General features: G+C 49.6%; 1 protein-coding gene across 2 annotated transcripts in view; it reads right to left on the bottom strand.

Moving 5' to 3' along the window:
* SLC4A5 (solute carrier family 4 member 5) overlaps nt 1–19,909 on the bottom strand; it is a 95,884-nt gene that overhangs the window by 28,467 nt on the left and 47,508 nt on the right. For both annotated transcript variants that reach the window (XM_082641800.1, XM_082641801.1), the window contains exons 4-14: nt 17,409–17,569; nt 16,375–16,530; nt 15,577–15,672; nt 13,111–13,166; nt 9,589–9,746; nt 9,068–9,155; nt 7,724–7,878; nt 7,158–7,346; nt 5,279–5,453; nt 3,303–3,436; nt 2,344–2,615 (exon numbers count right to left, since the gene is read on the bottom strand). In XM_082641800.1, the coding sequence (XP_082497926.1) occupies nt 2,344–2,615; nt 3,303–3,436; nt 5,279–5,453; nt 7,158–7,346; nt 7,724–7,878; nt 9,068–9,155; nt 9,589–9,746; nt 13,111–13,166; nt 15,577–15,672; nt 16,375–16,530; nt 17,409–17,569 (1,640 nt within the window). The remainder of the gene's footprint in view (nt 1–2,343; nt 2,616–3,302; nt 3,437–5,278; nt 5,454–7,157; nt 7,347–7,723; nt 7,879–9,067; nt 9,156–9,588; nt 9,747–13,110; nt 13,167–15,576; nt 15,673–16,374; nt 16,531–17,408; nt 17,570–19,909) is intronic.

Here is a 19,909-nt window from a genome sequence, read left to right as displayed (position 1 = left end):
AACAGCTAGTAAACGAGTGGCCCATGGACTGGGAAAGAAACCCTCCTAGTCAGCTCCCCCCTCCCCAGTCTCCTAAACATCTAGAATTTTCCCTTTCATATTCTCCTAATCAAAACTAACTTGTCCTGTTTCCAGTTCCTTTACTCTCCATGAAGAAACTGAAAACCTAATCTCACGATGGCTAGTTGCTAATAATGACTCAGTTTAATAGAGCAGTAGTTCTCAAACTTAAGCATACATGAGGATCACCCAGAAGGCTTGTTAATATACAGCTGGCTCTATCCCAGAGTTTCTGATTCAGCAGGTCTGGGGTGGGGCCTGAGAATTTGAATTTCTAACAAGTTCCCAGATAGTTCTGATGCTGCTTCCAGGGACCAACTTTGAGAATCATGGCAATAGCATGACCCACAAGAATGAGGTGACATGAGGCACCTGGGCAAGGCTAGAAGGGACACTGTTTGGAGGTAGGCGGACTCTATTACAGTCCTCAACTCCTACCTGATGTGCCCTGTTCCTAGGGAACCCCTATGTTTGGTTTCTCCTGTGGACAGATGATTCCCAGAATGGCCAAAGTTCCACATATGACCCTAGAATTTGGACCATTTCTGAAAGAAATTAAGGATGTGTACTTCCAAAAGCCATGTTTGTGGGAACATTTGTGTTCAGTGCAATGGATCTGTAGTCCAGAGGGTGTGAGCAGAAAACAAAAGTGCCCTGATGGGGCTTAGTCCACAGAGATGGGATTTGCTCTACAGTGTGATGAAGAAAGCCTGCAGGTAGGATCTCCTCACTCCCCTGGGCAAGCAACATGCCCTGGCTCAGGACAACAGACAGCTTCACCTACTGCTGCATTTTAATGAAATAACTCAAAATGAATTATAGAAAAAAAAAAGAAGAGAAAAAAATTGTCTTGACATCTTTACAAATTCAGAGCAGTGACAGAGGGTGAGAGGGTACAACCAAAACTATGTTCCCTGATGTCAGAACAACTTTATCTTTACAAGGCCTAGTCTAAAGTAGAGTGCACAATAATTGTGCAACAAATATTTTTGGTTGACTTATCAATATTTTTTATCAGTTGTATGCATTAAGATACTGAACAACATGGTAATTACTTATGTGAAATGCCCACTGAATCTGAGTATAGATATGAAAACCTCACAAGCGTTCCATGAGACTGGAAGGGCCAGCATTGATATACCCTAGGGAAACTGACATTTGGTGTGACCTTGGGTGTCTCTGGACCTCAGTTTTCTCTGTGAGTGCAGCCTGGTGGTGCTAAGCGGTATGTGGATGGCTCTCTAGACTCTGCTCTATAGCATCCTGGGCACTCTGAGCATGTCCCACTGAAAGCTCTTAGGGGCATGATTCTGACTGCAAAAGAGGCCAGTGGTTCAGCTAAGGAAAGTCCTAACTTTACAGATGACACTTTTTTGGTCAGAAAGGGACTTCACAGGAATGGGTTGACCAGTTGGTTGATTCAGCCTCCCACCCAGCACAGGGATCCTTTTTACAATACCTCTGGTAGATGGATATCCAGGTAGTGTCCAAGGAGCTTGCTACCACCCGAGGGGGCCAATACCTCTCGGTGGTGGCTTCCACCACTGTTAAGATATACCTTGAATTCAGCCAGCGTTTGGCTCCTGGAGATTTTGTTCTTCAGCCCTCATTCTGCATCTTATAGTTACACAGGGTGAATCTGGCCCCTCTGTGTCATGACAGACTTTCTCTCATACCTCCCTAAAAGCCTGGATAACCCCAGGTTCTCTAACCATTCTTTAATGACATAGTTGCCAGGTCCTCCTCCACCCTGACTAGCCCTCCACCCTGGACATGTCCCCATCTGTAGGGATGTTCATCCCTCTGGTGTGAACACACTGGTAGTGATGTGTCAGGGAGAACTCATGGTGTCATGTGCTCATGGAGCTGGGAGGGGCTTTAGGCTCCATCAGGTCTACCTCTGGCCTAGAGCAGGCCTCCGGCCTGAGTAGCATTTCTGACTGGTGTGGCCTCCACATTACTCCACACTGAGGCCAAGCATGCCTTCTTCCCTTCCTGGGGTATCACTATCACTGCTCCCTCCTGACTATGACCCTGGGCTCTGGTATTGTGATCCTCATTAGAGTTCCTGTCCCCTTGATTTCCTTCCAAAAACTGGTTTAAGACCCTGTATTTGCTCCTTTGGGACAGAAAGTCCTTGGCTGAACAGCCCCTCCCAAGCAGACTCATGCTCCTGCATTTGAGTAGACAACGGGGTGGAGGGGAGAGGCAGAGGGGGAGTGGGTTTTAGAGGGGAGTGGGTAGTGGGTGGGGGCCTAGGGCACCTCTGCGTTTACCGGTCACCTGTGTCGGGGGCGACGCACTCGCATTTGTAGATGGTGATAGAGTCAGGCTTAAAGTTCATGTTGATGGGGTAGTACTTGAAGGCACCAATCATCTTCTTAATGGCATCATAGATGAAGATGAAACTGATGAGGGTGGAGAAGCCCTCCTCAGTGAAGCGGGTGATATACTTGATGATAAAGCTGGCATCTGTGGCCACCAGGATAAGGCACTGGACAGCTGAGTGTAGGCCAATCCAGAGGCGGAACTCCATGTAGTCCAGGCCATTGCCTCTGGAAAGCAGAGGGAATCAAAGGGCCTCCAGCCCAAGGCTCTTGGCTGTGCTTGACTCCCCAGACCCACCCTGGGTGCCTCATCTGCCCCTCCTGTGGCACAGATGCCCTCTTAGGAAGTACAAGAGGACTGGGGATGGGGACAGTTCCCGGGTGGGGTTGTCTGGTCTTTGAGAATTCCGGGAAAGGCTCCCAGGGGGTGGCAGAAAGGTGCTCACACACTTCAGTTCTTACACATTTGGTAACAAACACCAGAGTGAATGAAAAACAGGGAATTTCAGAATGACGCAGCTGGAGCAGACCTCAGAAATGGGCTCATGTTGTAGGTGAGGCAACTGAGCCCACAGCTGCGTGAGTCAGGGTATAGCCTTCTGACCTCCAGCTTGAAATTTTTTATACACTGCATTGACTTTCAAGTCATAATTGCTCATGAGCAGAGCAGTGTGAATTCTGTCCTCTTGTCTTGCCTGGATTTCTCCCCATGGGCTGTGCTAATATGCACTAAGGTGGCTTAAAGGCAGATATCGGAGGGAGTCAGGAGGGACCACTTGGCAGTGCCTCCTACAGGTAAAGACAGCTTTGGTACCTTCTCACCTCCCCTCCCCCTTGGGGCTCATCCCCTACCCCGACCTTGGCATACTGTCCCAAGTGTGAGAGCAGGCACTGAGGGCCACCAGGTGCACCTACTTGCTGAAGTCGAAGAGGAGCTTCTCGAAGATGAGGATGGGCCCTGTGCTGCTGAGGATGATGAGAGGCTGTCCCGAGAAGAGGCAGAACAAGGAGCCAGCCATGGCAGTGCCCAGGAAACTCTCCATCACTCCCTGGGGGCATGAGGGGTGTGAGGCTCAGTAGAGGTGTGAGAAAGGGGCCTCTCCGACCAGTTAGAACCCAGTTATCTCAGCGAGGGCCACAATGCTCGTCCTTTATCCCAGGTCCTCTCCTCCTCAAATTCTGCTCCCCGTCTCTGACTCCACGACCTCTCACAATTGCCAAGCATCACTCTCTAATTCTAGGTCCCATGTGACTTCCTTTTGGCACCCTAGGGCCTAGAAAACAGGGCTGCCAATGGTCGTGCTTGTTCCTGTGCCCATTCTACTCCCAGAGGACAGCCCATTCATCCACCCAGTCATTTATTCATTCAAAGATCTAGTAGGTGCTTTTAGAGGTCAGACCATTCATTCATTCATTCATTCAAAAATCTATTAAGGGCCTACTATGTATCAGGCATTGTGCTAGACATTGAGGACCCATGAACAAACAAGATAGTGCATCTTCATTCTAGTGGGAGATACGCACAAGAAACTAGGCGATTTCCATACAGCAGAGTCTCTTAACCTCAGCACTACTGACATTTCAGGCTAGATAATTCTTTGTTCTAGGGGGCTATCCTGTGCATTGTAGGATGTTTATTAGCATCTCAGTAGCACTTCACCTCCCAGTTATAAAAACCCAAACTGTCTCTAGATGCTACCCTATGTCTCCTAGGGGTCAAAATCATCTGTTGTTAAGCACCACTGGCAAGAAATATGATAAGCTGGGATAAGGGAGGAGCACACAGTAAGAGTGAAGGGTTGGTCAGGAAAGCCTCCCAAGAGGTAGATACACGGAAGCTGAGAACCAAAAAATGAGCAGAGAATTGACCAGGAGAATAGGGTAAGTGGATGAGAAAGAGTGTGCCGGGAAGAGCAACAGTACTCACAAAGGCTGGAGCTGAAAGGGAGCATGTCTTTGAAGAACTGAAAGATGATCAGGATTGATGGAAAACAGAATGCAGATGAGTGAGGAGGACAGGAACCTGAGAAAGGGAATTCTGGGAGATGAGGCTTGAGAGGCAAGTCGGACCGTGTCATGAGGGCCACTGGGGGAAGCTGGGATTTACGAGTCAAGGATGATGTGTGAATATCTGGGTCAACCATGGCGTCGCTCATTGGCTGGGGGGAGCAGCAGGTCTGGAGGGAAGATAATGGATGCAATGTTGGCCCTGTGAGTTGGGGGATCCCAAAGGGCAGCTATATGGACATGCCCAGGAGGCAGCTGGATATTGAACCTGCTGCTCAGGAGAGTGCTGTGGGCTGGAGATAGGCACTCAGCTTAATTTATCTGGGAAAATGGGTCTTCACCTTGGTGCTCTGAGCTTTCCAGCGATACTCTCCCAAACGCCCCCAGTGGAGAAGACCCTTGTCTGGGTCTCAGGCTAGTGTCTCTGCTGAACGGTTTTCCCCAGGTATACCTGTGTTGTTGTCATCGTAGACATTTCTAAAAATGTCTTAACTTCAAGCTTAGAATTTAAGGTTAGTTTTTTTAAACAGTATGGGAAGAAGGTCACGATTAGCCACTCAATTAATTGTGCTCATTAAATCCATTAAAGCATCAGTAGGAAAAGTATCAACGAACAAAGCAGATGATTTCCCCTTAAACATTTGCTCTATTTACATAATCTTTAAATTTGGTCTTTAGTAATATGATTTAGCTTTAGACCTTTTAATTATGCCAGCTTGTTATTATTTTTCTCAAGGGTAAAGGATTACAAAAAGTGATGGTCTGAACCTGGATGGTAGGTCAAACCCAAACCTTGGTTTTGGGATTATGGGAATAAGCTCCTTACCAGTACCTGGTGGCAGATTTTTCTGAGGTTTGCATGCATGTCCCCAGCTCACACACACCTGATAATTGTCAGTGGCATCCCCCAGAAGCCCACCAAAGGTGATTGCGTTGGTAATGCAGCCGAGGTAGATGAATAGGATGGCAGAGATGGACTGAATGTGGAAGCCATCGTAGAAGTCACTTGGGAACCAAGGCAGCTTCCTCTTGACGTCCAGACACAGGCCACCGAAGACCCTGCTCAAGACAGGGCCAGGTACTGCTTTCTCGCCACAAGCACCAGTGCAGGGGCAGAGCTATTTACAGGAGCCTTCAGAGTCTGCAGTGAGGAGGGGAACTTGACTAGGGGTGGATGGGGACAGGGATCTTTCCACCAGAACATTTAAGACCAGGGAAGAATTCTGTCATTAGACTGAGTCTGTGGTTGGCACCATCTCCACTGGGAAGGGTGGTCACAGACAGCCTGGGTGGGAGAGGGAAGGCCTTATGGGAATACATATTGGGGTAGACCTAACATTCCACAGGGAATGGAAATCCTGGGGTCCAGAGATGACTATCCTCCTCACGTCCCTGATCATCTGCAGGGTGCCTGTGCTTGGTAAACATAGGTGTGTCCAGCTTTAGGAGATGAAGAGATCCTGGTTTATAACAGGTTCATCAAGGGAAGATTCTGAACCTTATAACTGGCTTCCTTGCTTTGTGGAACAAACAAGTGGGGAATTTTAGGTTTAGGGAGAATGTTTGCTGGGGATGCTAGTCTCCATAGCCCCTAACACAGTGCTTAGCATAGAGCAGGTTTTCTCAACCTTGGTACTGTTGACATTTTGGACTGGATAATTCTTTGTTGGGGGGAGGGCAGTCCTGTGCATTGGAGGATGTTGAGCAGCATCCTTGGTCTCTATCTACTAGATACCAGTAGCATCTCCCCTCCAGCTGGGACAAACGAAAATGTCTCTGAACGTTGCCAATGTCCCCTGGGTGAGGATGGGAGTGGGGAGTAGGTAAAGTTGGGAGCCACTGGCGGGCAGAGAGCCAAGGGCATAAAAAACATGACTCGTTCTCAAAGTTATGACTTACACAGAGCTTTGCAGGGCTGTGTCCTTTCCTAAATTCAGATCTACCCAAGTTATTCTAAAAGCTGGCAAAGAAACGAAAGCCAGGAAAGTTTTCTATTGTTCTCTTTTAAAACAAGTTTTTTGACTAGGTAACAAAAGGTTAAAAAAATTCAAAAGGTACTCTTATGGATTGAATTATATCCCCCCAAAAGATATATCAAAATTCTAACCTGTATTGAATTATATCCCCCCCAAAAGATATATCAAAATTCTAACCTGTAAATGTGACCTTATTTTGTACATGTAATCAAGTTAAGATGAATTCATTAGCGTGGGCCCTAATCCAATATGACTGGTGTCCTCATAAGAAGAGGAAAATGCTCTATGAAGACAGAAACACAGGAAGAACACCATCTGAGGACACAGAGAGAGATGGGAATGGTGCAGCTGCAAGCCAAGGAGCACCAAGGACTGCTGGCCGCCACCAGAGGCTACAGAGAGGCAAGGAAGGACTCCACCCGGAATCTCAGAGGGAGGATGGCCCTGCTGACACCTTGATTTGGGAATTCTAGACTCTAGAACTGTGAGAGAATAAATTTCTATTGTTTAAACCACCCAGTCTGTGACACTTTGTTTCCGCAGCCCTAGGAAACTAATACAGGTAACAGAGGGTGTCCTGAGAAAAGTCTGGGCTCCTCCACTAGCTTCCCCTTTCCTGCCAGATCCAGGAGGGGCTTTGAGGGCTGGGGAGGAAAAGAGTGCATTGGCCAGATCCCAAGGCCGGGCGTGGGTGCTGCTGACAGCGGTGGAGAAGGTTCCTAAGTGGTGGGTGAGGAGAAGAGAAATCTAAGGCAACTGGTGTAGCTGTCAGGCCTGGAGAGGGCACCTTCCCGTCCAGATGAGCTCCTCCCCGATCTCGTGCACGGTCGGCATCTCTCCATCATCCCCGCTGCTCCCTCCGCCGGCCCCGCCGCCGCCGCCGCCTCCAGCCCCTCCGCCGCCTGCAGCCGCTCCGCCGCCTCCCGTCACAGAGCCGTTCATGTGACCTAGCTCCGTCAGGGAGAACACGGATTTCCTGGAAGGAGAAGCGCGACAGGGGACAGTGGGGCTCCCAGTCCGAGGGAGAGATCAGCACCTCCAGGACTGTCCTCACAACTCCTTTACCTTTCCAACTAAAATCACCAAATATCTTAAAATACGGAGAAAAATGCAGAGATTGATCTAGCAACACCCACACACAGGTCACCCAGGTTTTACAGATGGTCACATTCAGCATATTTGCTTCTGATTTTTTTTTTCAGAGAAATAAAGTGAGACTGAAAAAAAAAAAGTATAAACCCATGTACGCTGACATCTTTCTTTCAAATCCAAAAAAAGAAACGGACAGACAGAAAGCTCCCTCTGACTCGGCTCCCCGCTTGCCCCCCCCCCCACCGCTTCATTCATACACACCTCTTGTCGGCAGAAGTCACCTTCTTGGGTGGCTCAATTCGGATATTTGGGTCCCACTCTCCAGGGGGGAGCACGATGACCTCGTCTAGAAACTCATCAATCCCCGCGATCAGATCCTCCCGATTCCTGGCCTTGTAGGCCACGTCGCTGAAGAGCTGGCAGGGAAAGAGGCGGAGGAAGAGAAAGGGCCGCTCTCTTGCTGCGGTCCCCACCTCACCCACCTCCCGGGGGCACACCGCGTACACTTTCAAAGAAAGTCCCTTTGAACCGTTACTCCAGCTGCCGATTTGCTGTCAGTTTCTGAGATGAGAACAACAGGGCAGCTGAAACATAGCACTGTGGGGACAGTGGGACATGGGGCAAGGCGGCTCTTCCTGGACCTGAAGGCCGGGTCTCTGTACTCCAGGTGTCTGACCCGGGTTGAGTTACTTACTTAACCTTTCTACTCTCAGTTTCCCACAGAGCGAGCTCATCAGAAAACCTGTGCAGAGCCCAGTCGGAGAAGCTCAGGTATTTCAAATCTGTTTTTTGTTTGTTTGTTTGTTTGTTTTTGCGGTACGCAGGCCTCTCACTGTTGTGGCCTCTCCCGTCGCGGAGCACAGGCTCCAGACGCGCAGGCTCAGCGGCCATGGCTCACGGGCCCAGCCGCTCCGCGGCATGTGGGATCTTCCCGGACCGGGGCACGAGCCCGTGTCTCCTGCATCGGCAGGCGGACTCTCAACCACTGCGCCACCAGGGAAGCCCTCAAATCTGTTTTAACATCCCAGCCTTTCATCTTTGGAGGGTCAGGCTGCATCATTCCACGCTGTCTCCAGAGGGTTCTTTCTGACTTTCCAGATCTGATTGGCTTGTGCTGGTATTTAAAGTCCTCTAGGCTCCCTGTCACATACTGTCAACTCTCAGCTCTGCCTACAGGCTCCGTGTGGTATGTGGCTCCTCTCTCTGGTGTCACCTCCGCTCTTGAAGCTCTTACACTGAGCCTATATCAAACCACTTCCATCCAGCTCCCTCCCTCTCCGAACCGTGGCCCTTTGCCCGGAATGCCTGCTTCCTAGGCTGGTGCTCATCCTTAGCTTTAAAGCCCCCTCATGTGTGAGGGCCCACTGACCGCCTGGGCAGTTAGCACGCGGCTCACTCTAGGACTGTAGGTCTGTCTCTCCCACTTGATTGGTGCTCCTGAAGGGCACCCTCATTCCCTCATTCCCATAATCCCCACCCCCTGCACAGGGTCGGGCATACAGTAGGTGATCAAACGTGACTTGTGGGATAAATGAATGAATGCAGGCACAGTGTTTGACGCAGGAGCCATGACGTTCCGGAGTGCACGCTCCTCGGGGCACTTACGTCATCTACCATGAGGGTGGCAATGGCGCGGCCAATTTCGTTGTAGGATTTTGCTCTCCCAGGAGGTCCCAGCAGTATGAACAGAAATCTGCACAGAAGATGGAGGAGGAGGGGGAAAGTGAGAAGGAAAAGTAAAAGCAGGTGGAGAGAAGGATTTTCTGGCCCTAAATAGTATCCATTCTTAATTTTTTAACTGGGCAGAAACATGTCCCTTCCCTCCTCTGAATCCCGTGTTTGCTTTGGAGAGACATTCCTCTTCACTCCCACCTGAGCATCTTTGCCATGCCCTGGCATCCCAGAGCTCACCCAGCAGCGCCTCTCCCAGCTGCTGGCTACTTCTTGTTTATGATTATTTTAAATACATTCTCTCAGATTCTTCCTGAGTCAGACTGCCCTCCCCATACAGTTCCCTCCTGTTCCTTCTTCGATTTAAGGGTGTCTCCAACTGCACTGCTAGCTGACTGCATGGACAGCTGGCCACCCGAGGGTGGGTACGGTGGGCAGATTTCAGTGGCTCTCACCTGGTGGGGACAGGCACCTCGGTCACTCCTCCCAGCATGGCTGACTGGATGAGACGCACGAAGGCAATGAATGGCTGGTCCAGGAAGTCCACCTCGCCCACGAGCACATTGGAGGCTTCTGAGTCCTTGGGGATCTTCTTCATGAATTTGTTTTTCCGCTGGTCAGTGAGGGGGACACAAGATACCCATGATACTCACATGCAGTGGTTTCGGCTCTCACTCAGCCCGTTCAGACTACTGTGGAGACCTAACCTTACAAAATTCTCCCAGCGTTTCTCAAGACACACTGAAGGAAATAAGCCGACACTCTCCCACAATCTGCAGATGAGGAGACTCAAAGTTGGTTAACCCCAGGGACCAATTAAGCCTTTCGTAGATGGGAATGAACAGGCAATGACTTGACCCCCTCAGATGTTCCTTGATAAGCGAAAACCTTGTTCTACTGAAGTGTGAGTTGAGGGGTCAGAATAGAAAGTCAGGGCTTGCTGGACATCAGATCTCTTCCCCCAGCAGCAGCTCAAGCAGACGGGAGCCTTGGCCCTTACACCCCAGCTGCCCAGCCCCCGCTCTTTGCCTTTACGCTGGATGGACGTGGGAGGAATGAGACCATCCTGATGGCCAGGGTGGACACACTTTGTTTTTTCTTTACCACCAGCTTCCTGGCTGACAGGAACCCCTGGACCTGTGGGCCCAAGCCTGTGGGAGACTTCTGTGCCCCCAAGTCACCCCTAGAGGACCTCCCAGGAAACTCGTAGCTTCTGAGCCTTTCCAACTGAGACTATTGACTAGACTGGTGTCTAGTCAGGGCAGGAAGGTCAAACAGGAAGAGTGAGCGGGGTCCGATGTGAGAGGTGCTGGAGACAAGCCCTCTGCCTCAAAGCAGCCCCACTCTCTGCGGTCATGACTTTCATCCTATGGATAAGAGGCCGGCTCCTCCGGAGCCCTCTCTTATGATGAAAATGCCCACTCTCTGCGGTCATGACTTTCATCCTATGGATAAGAGGCCGGCTCCTCTGGAGCCCTCTCTTATGATGAAAATGCCCAGGGGTGGTCACATACGCACTCTTCTTAGTCTTTAACATCTTAGGGTACATTCGTTTTTCAGATCACTTTCCCTCTGGGCAGCAAGGGGATAGACGAGAGACAGAGAGAGTGTCATAGAAAGAGGTGGGGAAGGAGCGTCTGGGGAGGACCGGGCTGGTGGGAGTCCACAGTGGCCAACAAAGGAAGAAAGGGCCCAGGAGGTGGAGGCAAGTGGCACAGAGAGATTCTGCGGACGCCACCCCTTTGCCACCTATTCCCCCTTGATGGGAGTCTCTCTTGTGGGCACAGAAATGTCTGTTTCTCGTACGTTCAGTGAAGATAGTTTCCTTCTGTCCCTGGAGAGGGGTCAGTTATGGGCATGGGCATGGCCAACAGGTCTTGCCCCTTTGGGCCCACAGCCATTTCCTGATTTGACTCGTGGGGGACATGATACATACTGGGCTGGGGGCCTACCAGCAGTAGAAAAGGCTTGTGAGCAAGGGTTGCACCTTATAATCTTTTAAATCCCTTAGGAAACAGAAAACTCTCCACAACCACCTGGGCAACAGCCCCAAGGGCCCTAACGCAGTGAGAATAAGCAACAGCAGAAGTTAACGGGAAGGCCAGGATCCCCACAACTCAAAGAGTCCCTTTGTCCCAGGACCAGTTAGCTGGTTCATAAGCAGGTTCTTCAGGATGGAGGTCTGGGTGTGCCAGGGCAGTCACTGTCTCCCTCCAACTCCATGTCCCTGGGCATCAGGCAGGGAGCAGGTGGGTGGCAGGAGTGCCCTGGAGAACAAGGTTTTGAAAACAGCAATGCTCTGGGGTGGCCCATGCAACACGCTCGTAACCGTGAGCAGAGAGGAGTTAAAACAGGGCCTGGGTCCTCCCTTGTAGGCTGTCACCCCAGTAAGGAGGCCAGAGTTGTGGCATCCCAGAAATGGGCCATGCTGGTGTTCTGGCCACCCTGGCTTGGTGATGGTCTGGCCATGGGCTTGTCTAACCAGGTCCTGCTGACCCCACTGCCTGAACCCAGGGGACTCTGGTCCAGCTCTGCTGAGTCACTGCACACAGCGATGCTGTTTGAATCCACACTCTGCTCACCGGGAACTCACTGGAACTCAGGGCCAACGGGGAGTGGTGAAGAAAGTCGCACCCAAAGAACACCTGCCAGTGCTGCTGCAGATACTGAGAAGCAGCATCACACAACCAGTTAGGAGAGCTGGACGCTGGTGCCCGGTGTTGGGTTCCAATCCCTAAATCAAAGGCAGCATCGCCAGGGGAAAGTAGCGGATAGTATTCTTCTTACCACTTAGGTAGTGTAAAATGGTTGTGAAAAACTTTTACTAGGCAGTGCTTTCTTATAACGGCTCCCCTGTCTGTGCACATGACTACAGTAAAGTGGGGTTCTTCTCTAAATAATATTCCAGAATACTCGTTCCTAAGTCACTCCCAAATTAAGGGCTCTAGAGTCACACTGCCTGGATCAAATCATGGGTATGCCACCTTTCAGCTGCATGAACTCAGGCACGTTATTTAACTGCTTTTGTGTTCTCATCTGTAGAGTGAAGATGATACAGTACCTTCATGATGCACAGAAAACGCACCGCACAACGTAGTGCGTGCAATGTGTGGACCTCCAATGGTGGTTGATGCCGTTATTACTCTTATTTTATTATTTTGGCCACCAAAGGGCCCTGGAGACACTGACATGAGGGAATACTCCTGTTTTGCCTTCCACCAAACTGGGGACTGCCTTGGAGGCCTGGAGGTCACCCAAGCTCCTGAGGAGTAGGTGCCACAGTTCAGGTTCCCCTCCTCACCTTCCTTCCCACTCCTGGGGGCACAGGCAAGGAGGCCCTGGGACCTGCTGCCCCTGAGACGTGAACGTTTGGAATTGAGGGCAGCCTCCTCTGGGCTTCCCTCGGGGGCACAGTCATGGGGGTCCTGGGCTGTGGGCTTGGAACTTGGACTCAACTTGTTTGCGGGATTCTGATCTCATCAAGGAGGTTTCAGCCAAGCTGGTGGGAGACAAGAACTGACTTTATCCAGCACTAGCCAAGGAGAAGATACACTATTGGGCAGTCCAGTGGATTCACTATCATGATTGTCCCCACAGGGAGGCCCCACTGCTTTTCTCTACCAGCCCAAGCCCCCACTTCATCCTTAAAAGTGTTTGCGGGTCATGGAGGAGATGAAGCTCTGTGTGGCGGTCTTCTCTCTCCAATAAACCCCAAGGTCAGGGATAGCTGGCATCTCATCTGATCACACTTCTCCGTCTCCTGCTCCTTCCAGGGCCTGGCACAGAGCCAGCACCCAAGTGTTGGACTGGGCTGAGTCACCAAGGCAACCCAGAGCCCCGCCCGCACCCTTCCCGGGGACTCCCGCTTTTTCACGGGAGTCGAGTTTTGCCTGTAGGGGCTCCCTACCCCTGAAACCAAAGACTTCTTCCTGCCCTGGCCCTCCACAGCAGCCAGGTGCAGGGGCTTTACTACCTACCTGGTCTGTATTTGGGGTGAGAGAAATATCATTCATGCTTCTGCTTTGGGCGTGACCTAGGAGAAAAGGAAAAGGAGGTCCATCAGGGGAAGACGGGTTCTCGCAGGCCCTTGTCTCTTGGTCTCTACACGGGCTTTTCCCACCTTCACGACCAAAGCAAGCCCCCCTCCCCTAAGCCCGCAGCCCCTTTCAGCAGGCGTTCTCTCTCTTTTCTTCTTTTCAGGGGCAGCTTTCTTAAAAGCACTGCTGGGCCCCAGGTTCTACTGCTCCTTCTCACCCCTCAGTGTGCTACGCCCTGGTCCCAGCCCCCGCCCTGCCTTCTGGGGCGGAGACTAAGACGTTGCTCTGTGCCAGCCCTGAGGTGGGGAGGGGCACAGACACACTACTGGGTAACGAGCCGGGCGTCTCTAAGCTTCGGCCTTGTTGGAGAGAAAACAGCAGTTTCACCTCTGTCCTCCGAGACCCACGCGAGTCTTTAAAGACGGCTGGGGACGTGGGCCGGCAGCGGGGAGGACGGTGGGGCTCCACAGGGCGAGGGCAGTGGTGGTGAACTGTTCGAGCAGCTGCTTCCTCCGTTAAGGCAGGAGAAGCTCAGCTCTCTTTTCCCACCAGCAGCCACATGCAGTGAGCCCTCCAGGCTTTCCGTGGTCTGTGGTTTCCCGGCCCTTCCAGACTCTGCTTTCCCTCGGCTCCCCCCTCTCTTATTTCCATCCAGGACCCTCTCTTGCTGGGCCCTCCTCAGGGCCTTGCTTTGTACCCAAACCCTCCAGAGGCCTCACCCCCGTCCTCCTGGGTCAGTCCCATCCCCTCCTGTTTCATCCCCATCCACATTTGTGCTGGGGATGCCCAGGTTGGGGCTCCAGTCCAGATCTGTCCTGAGCTCCAGATTCCTCTGAGCAGCCTGACCTGGCACCTCAAACTCAACACACCTGAAACGGAACTCGTTGTCTTCCATCAAATGTCTCCCCCCATAGACCCCACACCGCCAGGGCTTCCTCCCCCTTGTCCACTGGCAATCAGAGCGGACCAGGAGCCAGCCTCGACGCCTCCCTCTCCCTTATTTCCACTTCCCACCAGTCGCTGAAGCCCAGCGGGGTCCTTCTCTCTGTTCTCGCTCTCACTGCCCGAACACGCCCCCCGTCTCTTGCTCCCAATAGTTCAGCCCCTTCTAGTTTATTTCTCAAATAAAAATCTGACCATGATATGTCCCTGCATAAAACTTCTCAGGAGTCCCCATTACCCTCAGAATACAGGCTGGGGCCTCTTGCAGGATTCATAGGCCCCTTTTGATTGGACCCTCTTTCCCTTAGAGCCTGGTGAACTGAATCACCCTATTTCCCCGAATATGCGGCACCCTTCACAGCACCTTCGCTTCACCTGCTCTTTGTTTCCTTTGTTCTAAAGAACACCCTCTTCCTCCCCCACACTGCTGGGAAACTTCTATTTATTCTCCAAGACTCAGGCAAGCGTGGCCTCCTCTTTGAGCCTTCCCAGGTGCCACCTTGGGGTGGGGAGGTGTGCACACAAAGCTGTCATCACTTATTCATGTCTTTTATCCAGGTCCCCACCACAGCAGCGCTGGCACTTCATATATAGTGAGTAACAGAGCAGAAAGCTCGTCCCAAAGCCGTTCACCGTCTCTGACTGCCAGCATCCCTCTGTGGAATAACCAAGACCAGGGAGACTAAGAGCATCCTGGGGTCACTAAGAACAGAGAGAAAAGACCGTGACAAACCCCTGCCGTGGCAAAGGCCACATCACTGTCACTGTCCTGAAGCATTCCTCTGGCCTGGTCAGGGGCACAGCCCTGGGACGTGCTTGTTCGTATCTTGTCATTCTAGTAAAAGTGTTTAAAGGAAAATACTCCTTCACACTGCTTTTTCTTTTCACTTCCCAAGCTCCCTCTTTTCTTTGCCTCACAGCTCACCTGTCTGTTCAGCGCTGATGAATTGCCTGACAAAGCCCAGTCTGTGACATGCCCCTCCCAGGCTCCACTCACCCAGTCACAGCCCTCGGGGGCTGCAGCTCCATCAGCATTTCATTGTCTGGGGCCCAAGACTGTCATCCAGGGATGGGAACATTCTCTGTCCTGGGGCAAAGGACCTAGGCTGCTTCTAATTGTTTCTCGGAAGACTTCTCACCAAAAACAGGGCTAATGATCAGTTTGGTGAAAATAAAGCCATAGACTAAGTTAAAAATGCCTAGCGCACAGGATTGGGTATTGATTATGACAGGACTTGATTAGAGCTGCAGTTTTTGGAGTAATTATTTAGAAAATTACGGTAGTAAGTTAGACTCTGAGGGCAGCCCAGGTTTAGGGTGAAAGTTAGATTTCTTCTGATGCCTGAGAGTTCTAGACAGACCCTGGGCTTTACCTCCTCTGCTATGAAAGTATGAAAATTGACTCCAGAGTGGCCACAGCCAGGACGAAGCTGCCACACAGTGGCAGAGAAAGAAGATACTCACACAGGCGGCCGTAATTTGCACTTTGCCGCATCCTCAGGTCCTCGGTGGAGTGGTGTAGGCTTGGGCCCGCCGCGGGGCTCCGGCCTGGGCTGCGATCTGGGAGGAGGGACAGAAGAGATTTGACTTCGGCAGACTTGCTGGAGTGGCGCAGCTTCTTCCGTTAGCACAATTCACGTTTACAATCATTTCACCTAAACAAAGCTGGGCTGCAAGACATGTCTCTTCCCCTTCTAGGAAGAAAGGATGTTTTGGTTTTGGTTCTTGTTTTTCAGGATTTTTTTTAAGCAAGTGAATAGTCTGAACATGATTAGAGAAAATATTTGCACCTTTGAAAGTGAAATAGATATACAATTGATTAAATAGACACCAGGTGTTGTAGATGATCTAGGTTCACCCCTGATTCCACAACCTACTGGCCATGTGATCTTAGGTAAGTAACTTAACCTCTCCGTGCCTCAGCCTCCTCATCTGTAAACTGGGGATGATGAGGACAGTACCTAGTCATGGGGTTAGTGTGAGGATGAAGTGGAGTACTCAGACAGTGCCTGGAACACAGGTAAGTGCTGAGTACATACCCACTGTAGGCTAAACATTTTCCATTTAAAATAATTCATCTAAGGAGATTCCTCAAGTCTCTTTAGTTAGCAGCGTTATCAACTTTGTACTGATTATTGCATTTATCTGACAGGTCCAGCAAGGCTAGTGTCTGGGCATCTCAACTCTGGGATATCAAGAGTGGAGGATTGCAGGTTTGAGATGTGTGCATAGAACAAGCCACCAGCGTATGGCCCGACTCACTGGTGGTGGAGGAGACTGACTTTCCAATGTCAACCAAGGAGCGGTGGATGGGCTTCTTGGTTTGGTGACGGTGTTTCCTCAGTAGGACGTAGCTGACCCTCTCTCGGAGCTCTGGCCGAAGGAGGCCGTCCTCGATTTGCTTTTCAATGACATCATCTAAGTGGGAAACAAACATGCCTTGTCCACGTGGCACCGAATGACCAGGGGTGTGGGGGTCTTCAGTTTCATCTGTTATTAGTGGGATTAAAAGTGACCTAAAGGAGGCAGGGAATGTAGAAATAGTCCCACCTTTGCCACAAACTGAAAATTTGGACCAGTCATGAACGCTCAGCCTCCTTATATGTAAAAGGGTGTGTGCATGTCTGTGGGAGTTCGTGTATGTGGATGCATGTGTGTGTGCATGGGGGTGCATTGTGTGCCCGTGTGGGTGCACATGTGCATGCATGTGTGGGTATAGGATTCTCAGCTCTTTCTATCAATAACATTGTGGAAAATAAATGAAATTGTACACATGAAAGTACCCTAAGAAGCACAAGGTACGGTGCTAAGTGGTTTTAGTCCTAACATGAATTCTTTTTAGAAAAGTATTTTGGGCAATGTAGTTCTGGCAAAATTGAATGTGCTAAAACAAAATTCACAAGAAGTTTTAGGGATGATAAGGCAAGCTGCTCCCTCCCTTTGCCACTCTATCAAACGAGAGTTAATTTCCTAAAGATGAATGGTGATCTATTTACCCTGACAAGAAACAGGTTGCCATGGCAATAGGTGTCTCCAACCATGCTAAGAAGCCCTTCTCCCTTTTGTTACATTGCTGAACGGCGTTTCAGAGGCTGACCTTTCCCTCTCTACATGTATCTGAAACTTGGAGCAACTGTGACACTGCTTGGGGGACTCAGACCCAAAGCCTGGTCTCTGCAGAATTAGGCAGGCATCAGAGGTGGGTGTGCCATGCAGACCAAGGGTGGGCATGAGATGGGGCAGGTGAAGGGGGACGCTGCCCTGCTTGGTGGGGGCCACAGTGGTCCTTGCCTCACCTATGATCTGTGGTAAGGAGACGCTGTCCAAATCCAGCAGCACCGTCCCCGTCTGCAGGCAGGTCCGGAGCTCAAAGAGGCTGTGCAGGGACAGTGTGGACACGTGGGGCTTGCTCCAGCGCTCTCCTCCTTCCTCTACCTTTTCTTCAAACTTTATCCACCTGGAAAAGTAAGGATGGGGCTCAGCATGGCCTTTGCCCTCAGGAGGAGCCCACAGTTGGGCCTCTTCAGGAGAGGGGTGTTGGCTTGTGAGTTATGCTATGCACATTGTTGGGGCATTGGTCCTAGACTCACAGGCAGAGGATCTCCTGGGGACATCCCCACTCAGTCCCCCACTCCTCCTGAAGCAGTAATGCTCAGGACAAAGTGGCACCAGAGAATGACCATAAATGGGCATGAAGGATACTTTTAGGGTGGTGGAAATGTTCTAAAATTGGATTTGGTGATGGTCACACACCTCTGTACATTTACTAAAAATCATTTAATTAATACAGTTAAAACAAGGGAACTTTATGGTATCCATTAATAATAGAGCTGTTAAAAAAATCGTCCACTGGACCCTAGTTACCCATCTACTGGTCACACATGTGTTCAGTGTCTGCCTTATGGGGTGTTTGCTGGGAGCAGGAAAGTATTTCCCCACAGTTCTGGTGTAGGGCCTGAGGTTTCCATGAGTCCCACTCGTATTTTGGCTCTGGAAGTTCAAGTTAAAATCCAAACGTCATTTGAGGAAGGAAAGAAATTAAACCAAGGGTACGTAGGAGTTTGTCCTTTCTAGAAGCCTTGGAAGCATAGGCTGGGGTGGCGGGGCCCAAGTGGGAAAGCCTTGGGCAGGCTGGTAGCACTGGCCTGTAGCTCCCCGCAGAGGGCAGCACCACACAGCCTGGAGAGCCACTGGGAAGCAAAGTCTGGCCGGAGACCTGCTGGCTCAGCTTTATTAGATGTCAACCTCAAGTTAGTGAGTAGCGTCAAGCTATGCCGATCAAAATCCCAGGGGAGTATTTTTGGACTGTGACTATCTAATTCTAAAGTTCCTCTGAAAAAGTAAATGTCTGAGAGTGGTTCGGGAAAGTCTAAAAAAGAAGAATGGGGATGGGACATGCTTTTAGCAGATATAAAAACTTACTGAAAACCTTGAGTAATTAAAGCATTGTAATTCCAGTCCAGATATAGACAAAGGGATGAATAAAACAACAGTCTGGAAGCAGATCTGAGCCCCCATGGGAATTTGGGTTTTGATGGAGGAGCCGTTTAAAAGATGACCAACCTAAATATTAAAAAGTCCCTACTTCTTACCAAGATATTCTTACCATGTGGATTAAAGGCTAGACATAAAAATAAATCTATAATGGAATATTGTTGAGCCTTAAAATAAAGGAAATTTTGACGCATGCTACAGCATGAATAAAACTTGAAGACATTATGCTAAGTGAAATAAGCCAGTCATTAAAGGACAAATACTGTAAGATTCCACCTCTATGAGGGACCTAGAGTAGTCAAATTCATAGAGACAGAAAGTAAAATGGTGGTTACCAGGGGCTGAGGGGAGAGAGGCAGGGGAATTACTGTTTAAGTGGTATAGAGTTTCAGTTTTGTGAGATGAAGGAGTTCAGGAGATGGATAGTAGTGATGGTTACACAACAATGTGAATGTACTTAATGCTATTGAACTGTACACTTAAAGATGGATAAAATGGTAAAGTTTATGTTATGTATATTTTACCACAATTAAAATAAATAAATAACCATGTTAAAATCTAGAAACAAAAATATAAATATACTAGAAGAGAATATAGGAGAATATTCTTGTTGTTGTTGTGGAGAAAGACTTCCTAAGCAAGATGTAAAACCATAAAGGGAAAATAAATGGGCACATTTTGTTACATAAAAATAAACTAAAACCTCTGTATAACACAATAAGACATAAATGAAATTCACATAAATGCAACATACTCAGAAAATATTTGCAACAAACAGGGCATCAAAGGATTTTTTTTTTTTTTGGCTGCACCAGACGGCATGTGGGATCTTAGTTCCCCGAGCAGGGATCAAACCTGCACCCCCTGCTTTGGAAGCGTGGAGTCTTAACCACTGGACCACCAGGGAAGTCCACAAAGCTTCTTCACATCAATAAGAAAAACTCAAATTACCCAACTGAAAAGTGAACAATTCTGAAAAGAAATAATGGCCAATAAATGTATGAAAAGATGTTCAACTTTACTAGTAATCAAGAACATTTAAATTGTTGCAAATGAAACAACATCCTTCGCTTCTCATATTGGCAAAAGTTTTAAAGATTGACAACTTCCTGTGTCGGTGGAAACATGGGGGGTGGGCACTCAAACTGTATGTATGAATATAGTATGTGTGTGTGTGTGTATGTGTGTATATATATATATATATATATATATATATATATATATATAGTGTAGCCACATAGCCTTCTTGGGGTGGGGAACTGGGAGTCTCTTTTGTCTTTTGACTGAGCAGTTCTATTTCTAG

This window comes from Mesoplodon mirus, assembly GCF_964341445.2.
Source record: "Mesoplodon mirus genome assembly, chromosome: 14".
Taxonomy (NCBI): Eukaryota; Metazoa; Chordata; class Mammalia; order Artiodactyla; family Ziphiidae; genus Mesoplodon; species Mesoplodon mirus.
Note: the sequence above shows the minus strand (reverse complement) of the source record. Positions and strands in the feature narration are given on the sequence as shown.